Raw genomic sequence first — 21,823 nt, forward strand, 5'->3', positions numbered from 1 at the left:
AGAAATTACACGGGAAAAAACCTAATACACAAGTCCAGGACTATAATTTTTTTCCCCTTTTTCTGCAAATCTCAATCACATACCTTTTGGTATTTTAATCCAGATCAAACATTATCTGTTACACATATATCTTAAACCTAAACACCTGCAAAGGCAAAAACATTTTCCCTATTCATTTTTTAGGGGAAAATAGTTCCTCTTTATCCCATTTTAACATGCCTAGCTTTATTATTCTTATATATGAAGTTTGACAAAGAAACTGATGAAAAGCAATATGAAAAATGACGGTACATATATACGTCTCTGGTATTAATTACATTCCTGTATTATCGTGATTACATATTAACTTGTTCTTTTGAAATTCATATGATATGTTCACCTCCCAATAAAAGGAGCCTTTAATTTGTCTGCTTATGGGACCACAATAGCTCAGTGGGTGGTGCATCACATTATATAATCCTATACGCAATCAAATTTTAACGCTGATTCTCTTACTCCAACAATGCCTTCTTCTAGCTTGCACTTTATTTTTCAAAATATACAGTATCAGCAAGCTTAATGATATATTGTATACCACTTTCTGTCTTAAATGTATGGGGAAAATCATCTCAACCAATTAACTTGTGTGATTTTTGTGATAAATTACTTTCATTTATCAGTATCATTTTTTATTTTTTTGCTACGAAAATGTGTTTCACATATCACTTGCCAGCAAAATGGCTCTGGCCACACAGGTCAATCAGTACTTAGTCCACAATGATACATCTGAGACACAGGTAGATCATAGATCATAGATAGCAGAAGTAAGAAGAAGGGGCTTAACGGCTTAAAGAATAAGGACAAAAACTTATGCCAGAGAAGTCACCACTGAGCCTTGTTTCTTATCCCTCGATATTATACGTATACATCATACGTACATGCACACATATAGCCAAAAGTTGTTTAAAATTGCATGCTTATTCAAGATAAAACGATCTCATTGGTATACATTATGAATATCTACAAAAGAGTGAAAATCTCCAGCTCAAATCAAGTTGTGAAGGAGAGTGCGTTCATGCATACTACGCTATGAAAAGATATTGGTGTAAGATCTTTATGTAAAACATGTATGATAGAACGTAATTATAACATAACAAGTCTGATGTGTAATATAACTTCTAAGGCCCAACTTTCAGTGTGTAACTCCAAATTTCAACACAACCACCACTGTGAAACTAAATCCATGATATCCCAGTAATCAAAAACTGTAAGAACAACATTTTGGTGAGTGCCGAGCGATCCGGTGTTGCAAAAGATCGAAGGCTTTGGTGTTAACAGACACTGAATTATCTTTAAGATTATAACTAGGTACCTTAATATTCAATGATATCTTCATCTTCTGCATTGCCTCATTTTCAAAATATAATCATGTGAAGGAAACAAGTAAGGAACTTGCAGACGTTTCGTCTTTGAACGACGCGCCTTCACTCGGAATACCTCTTTCAATCCGATGGTAATTCAAGGGAAACAACTCTATCAAAAAGTATGACATCATATCATCTAACAAACTCCAACATTTTAGATAAATTCAACTATGTTTGGAATGCCTTTCCAGTGAGGCTGTGTATTTATTTCATAAAATAAAATACAGAATTAAATGGCATGCAGACTCCTTTGACCAATGCACCTTGATTCCCTCACTTGTACAAGTCAAATTGTTTTATTATGTCATGAAATGTATGTACGTGTAAATTCTGCTATATTACATGTTAATTCAATCAGTTTGTGAATAGATCTACTTTTTAATTACTGATTATGTCAAAATGAAATGGAAGAGTGATCATTTAAATTTACCATATCTGCATGGTTTCGTCCTTGGCAGCTATTTTTAATACCACAAATCTTTTCATTTTTACAGACATCTTGTCCTACAGCTCAAATCTTTCCAATATTATTTCACCAACGGGGATTTCTTGCACAGATTTGAATAGGATAAAAGGTCGAGACACTGAAAGATTTTTTTCCAATGGCTGGAAACTTGAAACATAACCAAAAGGATATTCACATAATAAAATAAAACAATTTTGTATATCGTAGCTGTAGTTTATTTAACAACATGTTCACAAACAATAACAAAATCATGCAAATCAATAGTACATGTAGACCAATTTCAGTGTTTCTGCATTCAGAGAATAAGAATTCTGTGACAGTTTCTTGTTTCTATTGTTCCTAGCTTTTGTAAACATTACTCCTTTTATTATGTAAAATGGTTTTTTTTTTATTAATTTATTAAATTTTCAGGTTTTAAAGCTGTGCATTTTACAGAATAAATTACCCTGTTCCTATTGGTAGTTTTCTTTTACAAGTACATGTAAACTTCTGAGAATTATTAAAACTTCACAGTGGAATATCAATTCACAAGGTGAAGATATAATCAATTGTTATGTATCTATACAGTCGAAGAGGCAATTTTTAACATGGTGTCAATGTCTACAAATTTTTCTCTTGGTTTTCCACAATCTTTGCCATTTTTCACTTCAACTTCATCTATCTTCCTCCAGTCAGAAAAATGCACAACTTGGATCCCTGTAACAAAAACCATCATCTGACTATTCAGTGTTGACCATTTTTCTTATTGGTGTCAATACTGGAATATTAACTTACTTTCCCAAAAGCAGAGACGTATATATCACATGTGATATATACGTCTCTGCCAAAAGCAAGCTGACAATTTTGATAAAGTTTTAACTGTGACCAATATGACCAGTATGAAACATTTAGATATATATACATTCAATTTGTATTATGTAAATGACATTTAAAGTCATTAAGGAAGTTACTCTCATCAATACTATAACAAATGTACATCCAGCAAAATGTAACATAAGCAATGCAAGGGAGAGTACTCTGAATAATTCATTGTTTCCTAATGTTTGTTGTTTAAAATTCTCTGGGTTACAAATATATACCTGATTCCTATATAAAATTCTCTAGGTTTTCAATGTATACCTGAATTCTATATAAATTTCTCTGTAGGTTTCCAAGAAATAATTTATTTCTATGTAAAATTCTCTATAGGTTTCTAAAGTATACCTGATTTTTGTAGCTGAGGAAGTATGTCTTCCTTGCCCTGTTTACCAGACACCTCTAGCACACCATTAGATAGGTCCTGGATGACAGTCTTGCCAATGTCAAAACCATTGGTCATTGTGGTCAAAATGACTCCTACAGGGCCTGTGTTAACCCATCCACTACAGTAAACACCTACAACATAAGTGTATCAGGTCTATACATTCAAAAGTATTCTGTCTACTTGACATGTTACCTTCAGGAATATACTTCTCTGTCCTGAAATCTCTGATCTGAATTTTATCCTCATATATCCACTTGGCCATACGTAAGGGACCGCACATACCTTAATTGAGCTTAACTTTGTTCACTATAAAAGGTATTTAAGGAAGATATTCATTAACAACTCAACATGATACATGTATATAGAAATGTTTTTTAGGCATCTAATGAAACTTTACACAGTCAATAGAAAAAGAAATTCACAGCACCAGATGTGCTGTATTATTTTAAAAAGACATGCTCAAAAAGGAATTCCAAAATTCTAGAAAAAGGGTTTGAATTTAACAGTCTCTTTTTAACAGATACGTCATCAAATCATCAAAACAAGTTACGTCATCAATGACATTAACGAATCAACGAGTTCTTAATATTGGGTAGTCATCACACTTCTTGTAAAATTCTTGAGCCCATTGTCTAATATCATCGACCTTACACCCAAGGCTGTTCAGAGGACACCTTAAATTTCTCCTGTATCAATGCAGACCATTATTTTCCAATTGCTTTGAGTTCCGTATCCCATGCATTGACTCTGTCCAAAATCGACAAATACATACTCAATTTGGTTAATGTCTGGTGACATCGCAGGCCATAGGAGCATTTCTGTCACTTCTTTTTGAAGATTGCACTAGGGGGCTCTGTGTGGTTTGGCATTGTCATCCATTAGGATAGGCCATTTTGACACTGGATGTGCACTCAATATGTAAAGGATCTGCTCATGGTACATCTGTTCCATCAAGAACATGTAAGTTAAGCAAAGCGTACAGTTTAGAGAAAAGCATGCCCATATAGTAGCATCAACACCACCAAATACTGTTAGGCCCACAATATGATGCTGATGGTGTGCTGTATTTCTTGATCTCCAAACACTGACCCTGCCATATATTGAACTAAGTGAAAAGCTGCTTTCATCAGACCAGTAGACTCTTTGTCAAAACCTAATATTCCATGTCCAGTGATCTTGTGCCCATTGCAGTCTTGCTTGTGTTTGCCTTCCAGTCCACAAAAGATGATGCACTGGTTGGCGAGAGTGAGGTTGCCATTTTATTCGTCTGAAGGGTACACAGGCTAACATGAACACCGATATTCCACTGTCCTCTGAGCCTGTCATCAATGGTGAATTAGGCCCATCTTGTCTATCTTTACAGAAGTTTATCTGAAGTCTTTTGAGGTCTGCCATATCCGAATGGCTTGTCAACATTCCAATTTGGTTCTTACATTAATGAAGAAATATCAGAATGTCTGACATTAAAATGTCCTGTATGTCATGACATCTTGAACCATTCAAAAACCTTGACATATATCAGTATTTTAATTAAAATTTTCATACGAGAATTGATGGTCCCTAACTTAGGCCATGTGTATATTCTGTATATAATTCTGTTGTCACCCCTTAATTTTTTCTTTGTATTAGGAATCACACCTTTCTCAATTTTAATTCACCAGTGTTTCTCTCAACTTTTCTGTGAATAAGAGATAGTATCTTTCTATTTGATAACTTTCCACAACTCTAGCTATCACACTTTCCTTTAACTCTTCATTGTGTATCAGAGATCACACATTTCTCTATATTAACTCACCAGTGATTCCCTCAACTCTTCCCTGTGTATGGGAGATTACCCCTTTTGTAAAGTTAAAAGGAATGTCCTTGTCAATAGCTACACTCCGGTAGCCTATACTCCTCAGCACCTAAAGAATCAATAGACAAAAAATAAAAGACTAGAAAACAGCATTTATTCCAGATAATTTTGTAATACAAATAACAAGCAATTGTCTGCAAGACATAAATGCCTCCGACCCGAAGTGAAATCAGTTTCAGTGTTGAATCAGCTGACGATTTTCTTTATGTAGCAGGGGTGATCTTTGCCTTTACCTTAGACCCCAATATCAGCACCCTAGGCCTTTTTGCTATTGGGAAGAATTGACCCATGTGATTTTGAGATTGGGTCAAGATCAATAATATTAACAAACTTAGCACTTTATCCCAGAATGCTACAGGCTCTATATCAGCATCCTGTGCCTTTTGTTTACTGTTTATTTATATTCATATATTGTATGTTCATACAAATATGTTCTATTTTTAACTGGTTGTCCATTCTAATCGTTACATTAACATATATTTAACATGGGCAGGTTATATCAATATTGTTGCTCTGATGATGGCTAGGATAGCTTACTGAAACAGAAATAAACAATGGAATCAAGATGTTGATATTCAATTGAAGATTCCTGTCACATTCAACTACCTATCGATATATTACAATGCAATTTTCGGGAATTCTTGCAGATGGTACCTCACAAAGATTTTCTTACCAGACCACAGTCTATGTCTTCTGTTTCCTTTGAAAGGACAGCTTTCTTCTCAACTAGGTCATCTCCCTGACAATATAAAAGTCACCTTGATGTGTTTCCTCCATCATACAGTTGTCTGCTCTAAAGGATGAATTATTCAGACTGTTTTATGTAGTTTATAACAAGAGACTTAGGAGGGAACATGGTGCCCACCATTGTTTGGTCTTTATTTCTTTAATCTATTTCCATTCTTTCCTTCCCTTCTTTCCTATTCTTTCCTCTGTTCTTGCTCTAATTATATGATCCTTTTAAGAAATAACAATAATTGTCCAAACTGAATTGAACAATGCATAACTAGGAACCAAACAGAACCTACATATAAAATTTGGAAATGGAAAAGTGAACACCATCCCAGACACATTTTTTGTTATTGATGTGTTTAAATGAATGAATCAGGGTATCAAGGAAATAACATAGGTTAACAAAAGATCCTAAAGGGATATTAGCGGCCATCATTGTTTGATCTTTATTTATTTTGTTCTTTGAAAGTTGAATCTTTTTCCTTCTTTTCTCCTCTCTTCTCTTTTTTTCTGATCACACTTAAAATCAAAGGGGAATAACCAGGGACCCAGGGCAACCTATACATGAAATTGGAAAAAGATCTATGCTGTAGTTCTCCAGAAATTGTGATAACAAACTTTCAAAGTCAAAATCCAAGATGGCCACCTGTAAGCCTTTTTGCTTTTCTAATCATTCCTAAAATCAAAAGAGCAAAACTAGGGACCAAGGGGAACCTACATATGAAATTTGAGAGAGATCATTGAGTGCTTCTCAATATATAACAATAACAACTTTACTAGGTGAAATTCAAGATGGCCACCTGTCTGCCATTTTGTTTCTCTGATTAGACCCTTAATCAAACCAGCACAACTAGGGACCAAGGGGGACTAACATATGAAATTTTAGAAAGATCCATCTAGCACTTCTCAAGAAATAGCGATGACAAATTTCACTGAAAAAATCCAAGATGGCCACTTGTCAGCCATTTTGTTTTTCTGATCATTCGAAAAATCAAACAGTCACAACTAAGGACTAAGGGCAACCCACATATGAAATTTGATCCATCAATAAAAAGTGATATAAAAAAATTTGTATGGATGGATGAATAGACATAGGGAGATTTTAAGTTAATTAGTAAGAAAAAAGAGAAATGCTTCACTTTACCAATAATCATATTATTTCACCATAATGGTGAAGTGAACTGCAACTCACTTTACCATGGGCTTCACTTAATCATACTACACCGGGACTGTCCAAACTTTTACTTGCAGACACACCTCATTGTTAGGAGAGGGCAGGGTATGCTATGTCGCAACTTTCCAAACCTTTACTTACAGACACACCTCATTGTAAGGAGAGGGCAGGGTATGCTACATCACAACTTTCCAAACCTTTTCTTACAGACACACCTCTTTGTTAGGAGAGGGCAGGGTATGCTACATCGCAACTTTCCAAACCTTTACTTACAGACTCACCTCATTGTAAGGAGAGGGCAGGGTATGCTACATCGCAACTTTCCAAATCTTTACTTACAGACACACCTCTTTGTTAGGAGAGGGCATGGTATGCTACATCACAACTTTCCAAACCTTTACTTACAGACTCACCTCATTGTAAGGAGAGGGCAGGGTATGCTACATCGCAACTTTCCAAACCTTTACTTACAGACACACCTCTTTGTTAGGAGAGGGCAGGGTATGCTACATCGCAACTTTCCAAACCTTTACTTACAGACACACCTCTTTGTTAGGAGAGGGCAGGGTATGCTACATCGCAACTTTCCAAACCTTTACTTACAGACACACCTCTTTGTTAGGAGAGGGCATGGTATGCTACATCACAACTTTCCAAACCTTTACTTACAGACACACCTCATTGTTAGGAGAGGGCATGGTATGCTACATCACAACTTTCCAAACCTTTACTTACAGACACACCTCTTTGTTAGGAGAGGGCATGGTATGCTACATCGCAACTTTCCAAACCTTTACTTACAGACACACCTCTTTGTTAGGAGAGGGCATGGTATGCTACATCACAACTTTCCAAACCTTTACTTACAGACACACCTCTTTGTTAGGAGAGGGCATGGTATGCTACATCGCAACTTTCCAAACCTTTTCTTACAGACACACCTCTTTGTTAGGAGAGGGCATGGTATGCTACATCGCAACTTTCCAAACCTTTACTTACAGACACACCTCTTTGTTAGGAGAGGGCATGGTATGCTACATCACAACTTTCCAAACCTTTACTTACAGACACACCTCTTTGTTAGGAGAGGGCATGGTATGCTACATCACAACTTTCCAAACCTTTACTTACAAACACACCTCTTTGTTAGGAGAGGGCATGGTATGCTACATCACAACTTTCCAAACCTTTACTTACAGACACACCTCACTGTAAGGAGAGGGCAGGGTATGCTACATTGCAACTTTCCAAACCTTTTCTTACAGACACACCTCTTTGTTAGGAGAGGGCATGGTATGCTACATCACAACTTTCCAAACCTTTACTTACAGACACACCTCACTGTAAGGAGAGGGCAGGGTATGCTACATTGCAACTTTCCAAACCTTTACTTACAGACACACCTCTTTGTTAGGAGAGGGCATGGTATGCTACATCGCAACTTTCCAAACCTTTACTTACAGACACACCTCTTTGTTAGGAGAGGGCATGGTATGCTACATCACAACTTTCCAAACCTTTACTTACAGACACACCTCACTGTAAGGAGAGGGCAGGGTATGCTACATTGCAACTTTCCAAACCTTTACTTACAGACACACCTCTTTGTTAGGAGAGGGCAGGGTATGCTAGTTTTCCTGTTCCTTTTATACTTATAATCAAATCCTGACATTGTGGACAGTAAAAAAAGGCATACCTCAAGTCTATTGATTGCAAATCTGATCCCTTTGACCGTAGTTTCTCCATAAATATGTAATGGACTCCTCAGGAAACGAAGTTTCCATTCCCGTTTGGCATTTGCCCATAATTTCCTATCTACATCAGTAGGCTCATGTGCCGTTTTGTAGAGTAGTTCTGTCAATCGTCTCCTCGGGCGTGGCAGGTCTACATCATTGGCATAAACATATGGTACAAGTGTTATTAATAGTTCTGTCAATCGTCTCCTCGGGCGTGGCAGGTCTACATCATTGGCATAAAGATATGGTACAAGTGTTATTAATTGTTCTGTCAATCGTCTCCTCGGGCGTGGCAGGTCTACATCAATGGCATAAAGATATGGTACAAGTGTTATTAATAGTTCTGTCAATCGTCTCCTCGGGCGTGGCAGGTCTACATCAGTGGCATAAAGATATGGTACAAGTGTTATTAATAGTTCTGTCAATCGTCTCCTCGGGCGTGGCAGGTCTACATCATTGGCATAAAGATATGGTACAAGTGTTATTAATAGTTCTGTCAATCGTCTCCTCGGGCGTGGCAGGTCTACATCAGTGGCATAAACATATGGTACAAGTGTTATTAATAGTTCTGTCAATCGTCTCCTCCGGCGTGGCAGGTCTACATAATTGGCATAAAGATATGGTACAAGTGTTATTAATAGTTCTGTCAATCGTCTCCTCGTGCGTGGCAGGTCTACATCAATGGCATAAACATATGGTACAAGTGTTATTAATAGTTCTCTCAATCGTCTCCTCGGGCGTGGCAGGTCTACATCAATGGCATAAACATATGGTACAAGTGTTTTTAATAGTTCTGTCAATTGTCTCCTCGGGCGTGGCAGGTCTACATCATTGGCATAAAGATATGGTACAAGTGTTATTAATAGTTCTGTCAATCGTCTCCTCGGGCGTGGCAGGTCTACATCAATGGCATAAAGATATGGTACAAGTGTTATTAATAGTTCTGTCAATCGTCTCCTCAGGCGTGGCAGGCCTATGTCAATCGTCTCCTCGGGCGTGGCAGGTCTACATCAGCGGCATAAAGATATGGTACAAGTGTTATTAATAGTTCTGTCAATCGTCTCCTCGGGCGTGGCAGGCCTATGTCAATCGTCTCCTCGGGCGTGGCAGGTCTACATCAGTGGCATAAAGATATGGTACAATTGTTATAACTTCTTTACCCAAATGATGCTTAAGAGTAATGAAGTAATCCCTTCTTATTCATGATGCTTATTCCAGTAAAACATTATCCTACCCATGGACTCCAGGTTTTGTTTACTGCTATTCCAGTAAAACACCCATCCCATCCCAGGACTCAATTATTTGTTTAGGACTATTCCAGTAAAATATTTTCCCACCCCAGGACTCCAGGTTATGTTTAGCGCTATTACAGTAAAACATCTATCTCACCTCCAGGACTTCAGGTTATGTTTAGGGCTATTCCAGTAAAACATCTATCTCAGAACTGGACTCAAGGTTATGTTTAGCGCTATTCCTGTGAAACATCTAGCCCATTCCTGGACTACAAGTTTTGTTTAGGGCTATTCCAGTGAATCATCTATCTCAGAACTGGACTCAAGGTTATGTTTAGCACTATTCCAGTGAATCATCTATCCCATTCCTGGACTACAAGTTTTGTTTTGGGGTATTACCCATGAAATTATATTGATACTTAGCAGGTAGTAACAGAAGCAATATGCAGGAAACTGAACTATAAATTGAAGTGATAGTTTGGAGTCCTGGGGTCAGATCAATTTTTTACTGAATTAGCCCCTAGTAAAAGAACAGGATACACCAAAGCATTCATATCTATTGTTAGCAGCATCTGTAGCAGCAGTTGTATTACTGGTCTGTTGCTTTCTTTGAGAACAGGAAAACGATAATGATCATCATTTTACCTGGTATTAGATTTTGGAGTCCAAGATAGTCTTCAGGAGTGAGATTTGGCCAACAGTCTGGAATTTTGATCATTTCACGCAATTCCTTGATAGTGAAGGCAACTTGTAATGGTCCTCGCCGACCAACCAACAGCACTTCTTTTACACTGCTATTTGAAAGAGCATCAAGGGCATGCTGGGATATATCTGTTTTCTGGAATGATGATATCACCTCTGTTAACTCAATATAAAGTGTTTATATATAAGGTTGAATGTGTGCAAACATCCTGTATCTAATGTAACACAAACTAGTGAATGGGTAATCTTGATGTTTTCAATGGAGGAGCTGTTACAGCACACATGAAAGTTACCTTGAGATTATTATCATGTATTAGAGATTTACTGAATTTTCCAGATCACAAGCTGCACCATTTTCCTTTTGTGGTGGGCGTGCAGCTCATATACCAATGCGCCTTATATGTGGATGAAAAAAAATCAGCTGAATGAAAAAACAAGAGATCCAAGAGGGATCTTGGCGCCCACCATTTGAGGATCTGTTTTCAGTTCTTGAAGATTTTTTTGTTTGTTACAGGTGTTGTAAATGTTCATGAACTGGTCTTCATTGAATGTACTCAATGATGGCACAAGATATTTTTATTAAGCACCTATTAGCAAATATCATTTGAAAAAGATCCCAAAGAATTATTAGATGGCAGTCAGTTACAGGTTAATAATGGACAATATGCTTGTGCTGTATTACTGTCGACATCCAAGATGGCTGCCTGTGGGCCACCTTGATTTCAAATCAGTCCAAAAAAGGTACAATGCACAACTAGGGACCAAGGGAAACCAATATCTATGAAATATCAGAAGGATCCATCCTGGACTTCCTCAGATATAGCAGTAACAAGATTTTACTCTCAAAATCCAAGATGGCTGCCTGTCAGCCATCTTGATTTCGGATCAGTCCAAAAAGGTATAATGCACAACTTGGAACCAAAGGGAACCTGCATATGAAATTTGAGAAAGATCCATCCAGTACTTTCCAAGAAATAGCAGTAACAAACTTTTACATTCAAAATCCAAGATGGCCACCTGCCTGCCATATTGAATTCGAATCAGTTTAAAAAAAGGTACAATGCACAACTAGGGACTAAGGGGAAACTGCATATGAAATTTGAGAAAGATCCATCCAGTACTTTCCAAGAAATAGCAGTAACAAACTTTTACTTCAAAAAAACAAGATGGCTGCCTGTCGGCCATCTTGAATTCGAATCAGTCCAAAAAAGGTACAATGCACAACAAGGGACCAAGGGGAACCTGCATATGAAATTTGAGAAAGATCCATCCAGTACTTTCCAAGAAATAGCAGTAACAAACTTTTACATCCAAAATCCAAGATGGCCACCTGTCGGCCATCTTGAATTTGAATCAGTCCAAAAAAGGTACAATGCACAACAAGGGACCAAGGGGAACCTGCATATGAAATTTGAGAAAGATCCATCCAGTACTTTCCAAGAAATAGCAGTAACAAACTTTTACATCCAAAATCCAAGATGGCCACCTGTCGGCCATCTTGAATTTGAATCAGTCCAAAAAAGGTACAATGCACAACAAGGGACCAAGGGGAACCTGCATATGAAATTTGAGAAAGATCCATCCAGTACTTTCCAAGAAATAGCAGTAACAAACTTTTACATCCAAAGTCCAAGATGGCCACCTGTCGGCCATCTTGAATTTGAATCAGTCCAAAAAAGGTACAATGCACAACAAGGGACCAAGGGGAACCTGCATATGAAATTTGAGAAAGATCCATCCAGTACTTTCCAAGAAATAGCAGTAACAAACTTTTTTTTGGATGTAAAAGTTTGTTACTGCTATTTCTTGGAAAGTACTGGATGAATCAGTCAAATTTCAAAAGGTTCCCCTTAGTACAATGCACAACAAGGGACCAAGATGGGAAGGTGGCATCTTGAACTTTGGATGTAAAAGTTTGTTACTAATATTTCTTGGAAATAGCTGTAACAAACTTTTCAAATTTCATATGCAGGTTCCCCTGTTGGGCCCTTGTTGTGCATTGTACCAAAAAAGGACAATGACAATTCAAGATGGCCGACAGGTGGCCTCTTGGATTTTGGATGTAAAAGTTTGTTACTGCTATTTCTTGGAATGTAATAGGATAACAATCTTTTAAATTTCATATGCAGGTTCCCCTTGGTCCCTTGTTGTGCATTGTACCTTTTTTGGACTGATTCAAATTCAAGATGGCCGACAGGTGGCCATCTTGGATTTTGGATGTAAAAGTTTGAGAAATTTGAGAAAGATCCATCCAGTACTTTTCCAGAAATAGCGGTAACAAGAATTGTTTACGGACGGACGGACCACGGACCACGGACGCAGGGCGATTTGAATAACCCACCATCTATTTGAATAGATGGTGGGCTAAAAAAGTTTAGAATGAAATGTACCAGTACGAGGCTGTTCCCATTTTGAGTGTTTGTGACTGCAATATATTGTCTAGAACCATCATTTCCAGTCGTATACAGGATGATTTCAAGATTAATTATAAAAATAGATTTTTCATTAATCACACTGATATCTTGTGGTTGCTTCGGAAATCATAATGAAAGTTTTCAATAGCCTGTTTGGTCAACATAACAGTTATTGTAAGGAAGGGTAGAACATATATTCTGGTGCAGCTAATATGTAGATGTGTAGATATGTAGATAGAAAAAGAACCATTAAAAATTGGCTTTGCAGCTTATAGCCCAGAAAACACAGTGTATGATACCCACTGAAGGTGTGTTACCTTTAGTATGTCAACTGGAGTGAGGAGGATCCGAGCCACATCTAAAGCCACATTTCCTTGTCCGAGAATGACTGCTCTCTCTGCACTCAGATCTACCTTCAACTACACCATAAAACAATGTGTTACTCTGAACCATCGTCAATTCTAGGACAACAACAATTTATTTGACTTGACTTGTAGAGACTACAATGACTTTGTAGAAACATCAGCAGCTGTACTATTTTACTTACATCTCTGTCTTGGGGAAGTCCATTGAACCATCCAACAAATGATCTCGCCGATACAACGTTGTCCAAATCCTGTACAGGTATAACCAGAATACTGATATCATTATATAATCATAAAGGTATAACCAAAATATTGATATCATTACATCATCCTACAGGTATAACCAGAATATTGATATCATAAATGCTAATGTAGAATTGCCTCTGGGAAATCTGGAAACTTTATACTTTATGTTGTATTGAAACTTCTAGGCAGCAAGAGCTAATGGCTATCAGTTGTTCAGACAGGGTGACTGGATAACAGGACAGTGTGATAGGACTTTAAAGATGTATTTGACTAGTTAAAAGTGTTTCATATTCTTAAATTAACTGAGTTACCTCCCCTGGGACTCCTAGTGCCTTGTCATCATCAGCACCATATGCCTGAAACAGAGAGAAGTTATGTAATAAAAAGAATGTTGGCCACCACACAATTAGGAAAATAATCAACACAAACCAGCAAGATATAGAGATTTAAATATTGAAAACCATCAGGACAATTGTGACTACAAGTATGAAGGTAGTGTTTACAAGTCTAAATGAGAGTGTCTGTCACACAGAGACATGTGCTAGTTGTTTCTATAGGAAAAAGAGTTATTTGTGAGCACATGTATTTTACAGCATTTGCAAAGTGATCAAAATGCAGCTGTGTATTATAGGAGGGAGATCATTGGATAGTGACCAGTTTATTTCTCTTTCATTGACCAATTAGAACTTGTTTACTTATTGGTAATCACAATGTTATCCCGTAAGGAGCGAGGCGTGTGTAAAATGACTAGAGCAAGGTTAAAAGGACTTGATTAAGTAACAGTATCATAGAAGTGTTTAAACATGTACCTATAAGTTTAATGGAAATGTTTACTGATGTAGCAACAATTATTATAGATATGTTTACTGGTGTAGCTATAATTATTATAGAAATGTTTACTGGTGTAGCAACAATTATTATAGATATGTTTACTGGTGTAGTTACAAGTATCATAGATATGTTTACTGGTGTAGCTACAAGTATTATAGATATGTTTACTGGTGTAGCTACAAGTATTATAGAAATGTTTACTGGTGTAGCAACAATTATTATAGATATGTTTACTGGTGTAGCTACAAGTATTATAGAAATGTTTACTGGTGTAGCTACAAGTATTATAGAAATGTTTACTGGTGTAGCTACAAGTATTATAGATATGTTTACTGGTGTAGCTACAAGTATTACAGATATGTTTACTGGTGTAGCTACAAGTATTATAGAAATGTTTACTGGTGTAGCTACAAGTATTATAGAAATGTTTACTGGTGTAGCAACAATTATTATAGATATGTTTACTGGTGTAGCTACAAGTATTATAGATATGTTTACTGGTGTAGCTACAAGTATTATAGAAATGTTTACTGATATGTTTGTATGTTTACTGGTGTAGCTACAATTATTATATGTTTTGGTGTAGCAACAATTATTATAGATATGTTTACTGGTGTAGCTACAAGTATTACAGATATGTTTACTGATGTGGCAGCAATTCTTATAGATATGTTTACTGGTGTAGCTACAAGTATTATAGATATGTTTACTGGTGTAGCTACAAGTATTATAGAAATGTTTACTGGTGTACAATTATTATAGAAATGTTTACTGGTGTATACAAGTATTATAATATGTTTACTGGTGTAGCTACAAGTATTATAGTAAATGTTTACTGGTGTAGCTACAATTACTATAGAAATGTTTACTGGTGTAGCTACAAGTATTATAGATATGTTTACTGGTGTAGCTACAAGTATTATAGAAATGTTTACTGGTGTAGCTACAAGTATTATAGAAATGTTTACTGGTGTAGCTACAAGTATTATAGAAATGTTTACTGGTGTAGCTACAAGTATTATAGAAATGTGGTTACTACAAGTATTATAGAAATGTTTACTGGTGTAGCTACAAGTATTATAGATATGTTTACTGGTGTAGCTACAAGTATTATAGAAATGTTTACTGATGTAGCAGAAATTCTTATAGAAATGTTTACTGGTGTAGCTACAAGTATTACAGATATGTTTACTGGTGTAGCTACAAGTATTATAGAAATGTTTACTGATGTGGCAGCAATTCTTATAGATATGTTTACTGGTGTAGCTACAAGTATTATAGATATGTTTACTGGTGTAGCTACAAGTATTATAGAAATGTTTACTGGTGTAGCTTATTATAGAAATGTTTACTGGTGTAGCTACAAGTATTATAGAAATGTTTACTGGTGTAGCTACAAGTATTATAGAAATGTTTACTGGTGTAGCTACAAGTATTATGTTTACTGGTGTAGCTACAAGTATTATAGAAATGTTTACTGGTGTAGCTACAAGTATTATAGAAATGTTTACTGGTGTAGCTACAAGTATTATAGATATGTTTACTGGTGTAGCTACAAGTATTATAGAAATGTTTACTGGTGTAGCTACAAGTATTATAGAAATGTTTACTGGTGTAGCTACAAGTATTATAGAAATGTTTACTGGTGTAGCATACAAGTATTATAGAAATGTTTACTGGTGTAGCTACAATGTTTACTGGTGTAGCTACAAGTATTATAGAAATGTTTACTGGTGTAGCTACAAGTATTATAGAAATGTTTACTGGTGTAGCTACAAGTATTATAGAAATGTTTACTGGTGTAGCTACAAGTATTATAGAAATGTTTACTGGTGTAGCTACAAGTATTATAGAAATGTTTACTGGTGTAGCTACAAGTATTATAGAAATGTTTACTGGTGTAGCTACAAGTATTATAGAAATGTTTACTGGTGTAGCTACAAGTATTATAGAAATGTTTACTGGTGTAGCTACAAGTATTATAGATATGTTTACTGGTGTAGCTACAAGTATTATAGAAATGTTTACTGGTGTAGCTACAAGTATTATAGAAATGTTTACTGGCTACAAGTATTATAGATATGTTTACTGGTGTAGCTACAAGTATTATAGAAATGTTTACTGGTGTACATACAAGTATTATAGAAATGTTTACTGGTGTAGCTACAAGTATATATATGTTTATGTTTACTAGATATGTTTACTGGTAGCTACAAGTATGTTTACTACAAGTATTATAGAAATGTTTACTGGTGTAGCTACAAGTATTATAGATATGTTTACTGGTGTAGCTACAAGTATTATATGTTTATGTTTACTGGTGTAGCTACAAGTATTATAGAAATGTTTACTGGTGTAGCTACAAGTATTATAGAAATGTTTACTGGTGTATACAAGTATTATATGTTTACTGGTGTAGCATACAAGTATTATAGAAATGTTTACTGGTGTACATACAAGTATTATACAGGTGTGATATCTGGTGTACATACTAGTAATAGCTACAAGTATTATAGAAATGTGATATCTGGTGTACATATATGTTTACTGGTGTATACAAGGTGTGATATCTGGTGTACTACTAGTAATACACTGGTGTAGCTGTGATTTCTGGTGTACATACTAGTAATACATATGTGATATCTGGTGTACATATAGAAAGTAATACAGTGTACTGGTGTACATACTAGTAATACAGTGTGTGATATCTGGTGTACATACTAGTAATACAGGTGTGATATGTTTACTGGTGTAGCTACATGTTTACTAGTGTATACAGATGTGATATACTGGTGTACATACTAGTAATACAGGTTTGATATCTAGTGTACATACTAGTAATACAGGTGTGATATCTGGTGTACATACTAGTAATACAGGTGTGATATCTGGTGTACATACTAGTAATACAGGTGATATACTGGTGTACATATACAGGTGTGATAGGTGTGATATCTGGTGTACATACTAGTAATACAGGTGTGATATCTGGTGTACATACTAGTAATACAGATGTGATATCTGGTGTACATACTAGTAATACAGGTGTGATATCTGGTGTACATACTAGTAATACAGATGTGATATGTGGTGTACATACTAGTAATACAGGTGTGATATCTGGTGTACATACTAGTAATACAGATGTGATATCTGGTGTACATACTAGTAATACAGGTGTGATATCTGGTGTACATACTAGTAATACAGGTGTGATATCTGGTGTACATACTAGTAATACAAGTGTGATATCTGGTGTACATACTAGTAATACAGATGTGATATCTGGTGTACATACTAGTAATACAGGTTTGATATCTGGTGTACATACTAGTAATACAGGTTTGATATCTGGTGTACATACTAATAATACAGGTGTGATATCTAGTGCACATACTAGTAATACAGGTGTGATATCTGGTGTACATACTAGTAATACAGATGTGATACCTGGTGTACATACTAGTAATACAAGTGTGATATCTGGTGTACATACTAGTAATACAGATGTGATATCTGGTGTACATACTATTAATACAGGTGTGATATCTGGTGTACATACAAGTATTACTGTTGTGTTTACTGTTGTGCTAACATATTTGCTAGAGTACATACTTACAAGCACAACAGCTGAATATGCATCCCTAAGTTGTTGCAAAGTTACATCCCTTCCCACCTCTACATTGCCAATAAAGGAACACCTTTCTGACTGGGCTGTTTTAGTGAAAGTGTTGATCACATTCTGTGAAAAACAGAAACATTATTTTCACAAAAAAGCAAAGAATTGCACTGCCCTCACCATGACAATGTGCATGTTGCAAGACATTTAGAAATATTCTTCTAATACTTCTTCAGTGATTTTATCTGTTGATTGAACTTAATTCCTCTTTAAAGATATTGTCTTTACATATACAATAGGTAGCTGATGAGGACACTAGCTCAAATATCAGAAATTATACCACATGACCAGCAATCACTCTGATATATATGCATGTGTAGGTAATATTACATTTCCATCATCAAGGTCTCAAATTAATGTCTTGATACAGTGACCTTCATTCTGAAAGGGAAGCAACATTCATACACCACAGTTATGGGAATGACCTTGATGATTCATAGCCACTATCTAGAATAACTGTGGTTAATTATTACTTTTAAAAAGACTTTTCATGGTGGGAAATTTTGTGATAGCAAATGTCATCAAAATGCACTCATCGATTGTTACAAAACATACATTACTGTGTATTGGATCTCCACACACAGATATACACTTACTAACAATACCTTGGAATCAAAGTGATATCCAAATCTTAATAAAAAATAACAAACTTTTGTCATATTTCAATATATGCTGTGTCAATGTAGATTTACCACTAATTTGTTTTTATTTAAACAGTATTACTTGCTCAAATTTTGGTACAATGATACATCAAGGGCAAAAAAACAGGATCACACGATTAGTGTCTGTCTTCTACACGACTGTTTATATATTAGACAGGGTAAGTTTGACATCACTTGACATCACATATACCATGTGACTGGTCACCTCATTAAACCTGTCACTCATGCCTAAAGTGTAGCTTTGACTGATCGGATTTGCATAGCGTCATCTGTATGGTAGTGCTATTTAGGTTAGGATGTAGCAGAACCCTTTCTGGAGGTAAGATCTCTGAAAGTATCCTTGAGAACTGGAGACAATTTAAAAAACACTGTAAACATTTAAATATGAGTTACCTTGACCTCAGGGTGATCTGGTGCTACTCCAAATCGCACTAGTCCGAATGGAACTGGTAACTTCTCATAGATATCTACCAAGACATCAGGATTGCCCTATGACATGAAAACAAACTATAAGTGTATCATTAAACGCTGCATTTTTCAGTAGCATGTGGATAACATTGAGTTAATTTTTTTCAGTTGTAAAGCTCCATAATAATTCTATCTCTCATTTCGACTGAAATTTGATAAAAGGCAAATTGGTGATATATCAGTATAAATACCTTGAGGAGTTGTTGGGCTGTATAAAACCCAGCAGGCCCACTCCCTACCACACACACACGAGGTACATGTGATTCTGAAGATGTAGGGGCAGTCACAAATTTACGAAAATGCTGCTTCAAAAACTGATTCAGATGATGTTTACACAAGCGAGGAACTGATATCAACTTTGGAAACATGGAGCTGTAAAAAAGACAACAAAATCAACTAGTTCATCAAAACTCTTTTCTTTTACTATCCTACTAATTACATAACATTCTCTACAAAATGTCTCTTGGAATACTTTGAGATAGACTTTTCAAGAAACATTATCTTCAGATGAATCATTCCACAGGAACATAGCAAGTATTGACGATTAAATTTTTTTTTTCTACTATTTTGCCTAAAAATTTAATTATAATTTTATATGCACACTGAACAAGAAATCTGAATAGACTACATCTCACTGACTGTCACATTCAGCATAACACACACACATTAACCTTTAACATTAACCACAGTGATTACTTAGTGACCTGTCTTTGTCTTGTAATTCGGCTAAAAAGTACATTAAGCTACTAACTTTTTGCTTGCAAAGGGCCAATTGTGGAATTCATTTCAATCAGGAGCAAAAGTTTAGATAGGCCTAAAGGAGCATTAGAGAAAACATACTAGTTTCTGTGGATTTTTGGAGACTATTCACTTTGAGAACCCTTAAGGCCTCAACTCATCCCTCCCCTAGAGTGCCAGCTCTCTCTTTTAAGTTTAAATTCTTATGTACACACCACAGGCTGATCATTTTACAAAGATTCATCAAAATAAAACAACAAATGTGTCAGAAGTCACTCGGGCCATATATACAAATTACTGTTTCCTGTAAAGCATATTCACACAACAATTTTATCAGTGCTATATATTTCTACTTCTAACTACATAGTCGTTTATGTCACAAAGATTGGCGATTGGAAAGTTATCACTTTTTCATAACAAACCGATTTTCATTATTCTTGTATGAATATTGTCACTCACTAATAACATGGTAATGTCTGAAATATATGTATCTGTCTTATTTATTCTCTGTGTTTCTGTCTTGGATATTCTCTATGTATTGGCTTCAATCAACACCTGTTGCCCAATATTTCCATTCAAGAAAATTCATTTCTATTCAAAGACTTCAGGCTGTCAACCAAGTCTTCTTCAAAATATAGGAATATTTTTTCAACAAATATAGGAGTGTTTTGCTAGTTTTGAGGCAAAATATAGGAGTTTTTCCACACAAAAGTCATTTCATTCAAAGGCATTCATACCAACAATTCTTACCTTCACTAATGTTTCTTTATTAATCAAAGATTAAAACTAACCAATAGTAACCATTCACTTTAACAGCATCACAATCCAGGCAGAGAGCTGCTGCATAGTTCAATCATCATCGTCATCATCTGAATGAACACCTAAAAGGCCAATATCCTGTTGTACTGCCTTGAAATATGTCCATACAGGTGATAAAGAGATGCACTGAATCATTTTCTGGTGGATGGTGATGCTGTTAAAGACTTCAGAATTATCTAACCTGTAAAATAAAGAAGTCAACAGCAGTATCAAAGAAATATTTACAATAACTACATTTATTGGTGACAAATTTCCTCAAAGATATAGGAATATTCTTTTTTTAAAAATAGGAAAATATAGGAAATATAGCAGGTCTTTAAAAATATAGGTTTTTGAACCAAAATATACGAAAATAGGAATGGGTTGACAGCCAGAGACTTCAATTAAATGAGTAAAACTGTTTTGAAATACTTATAAGAAAACAATAATGAAATGCGTTTAGGAAACACTGTAACACTTTTTCTGTGACATTTATACGGCTGATAAATAAAATGTACACCTATGACTAATATCATATAGGATTCTGGGCAATGTGATGTGGCCGATATCATATTAGGTGTTAGTTAAGTACCTACTGAAGTATGAAGAAAAAAAGATACATCTATAGAAAAGAGGGACCTGTAGGTAGGGTTTCTATGCCCTCATGTGGATTAAAGCTTACATGGCGCCCTAGTTTTCAGAGGTGTTACGCTTTGTAATACAGGACGGTAATGGCATTTCATTTGACAGTTTGATCAGAGACGTCTCTGGTTTGATACACTATACAACACACGATAAAATGTTCAAAGTACGGGGGGAAATTGATTTCTGTTCATAACTGTCAAGATTTATAACCTTACATTTGTTAAATAGAGATACCAAATAGGGAATAATATGTAAAGTTCTTGATGACGTAACGGCAGTCAAGTGGGATGCTGTATACAGGACCTCTTGATTCAGACAACACACCTTCTGAATGGCCTTGAACTTTCGCATTGAAAGGGTTAAATAATTCTAGTCGTGGTCAAAAATTTTAACAAAATAAAATGGTTTGTTGTTTATAACTTCTAAGTGATCTT

At 35.7% G+C, this 21,823-nt stretch overlaps 1 protein-coding gene across 2 annotated transcripts; it reads right to left on the reverse strand.

The window, feature by feature from the left end:
• Nucleotides 1-2,067: 2,067 nt before the first annotated feature.
• Nucleotides 2,068-21,693, reverse strand: LOC132556140 (NADPH:adrenodoxin oxidoreductase, mitochondrial-like). Of its 2 annotated transcripts, XM_060220529.1 has the most exons (14): nt 21,605-21,693; nt 20,697-20,946; nt 19,400-19,580; nt 19,134-19,229; nt 18,019-18,141; nt 13,880-13,924; nt 13,505-13,573; nt 13,275-13,376; nt 10,487-10,679; nt 8,570-8,757; nt 5,641-5,706; nt 4,908-5,016; nt 3,073-3,243; nt 2,068-2,565 (listed from the first exon to the last, which is right to left on the reverse strand). In XM_060220529.1, the coding sequence occupies exons 3-14, from the start codon at nt 19,574-19,576 to the stop codon at nt 2,429-2,431; spliced, it is 1,476 nt and encodes a 491-aa protein (XP_060076512.1). In that variant the 5' UTR covers nt 19,577-19,580; nt 20,697-20,946; nt 21,605-21,693; the 3' UTR covers nt 2,068-2,428. The 2 variants fall into 2 exon arrangements, with proteins under 2 accessions (XP_060076512.1, XP_060076511.1); XM_060220528.1 differs by lacking the exon at nt 20,697-20,946.
• Nucleotides 21,694-21,823: the final 130 nt, after the last annotated feature.

This window comes from Ylistrum balloti, unplaced genomic scaffold, assembly GCF_031769215.1.
Source record: "Ylistrum balloti isolate Yb309-2 unplaced genomic scaffold, AGI_CSIRO_Ybal_v1 Utg370552, whole genome shotgun sequence".
In the NCBI taxonomy this organism is placed as follows: domain Eukaryota; kingdom Metazoa; phylum Mollusca; class Bivalvia; order Pectinida; family Pectinidae; genus Ylistrum; species Ylistrum balloti.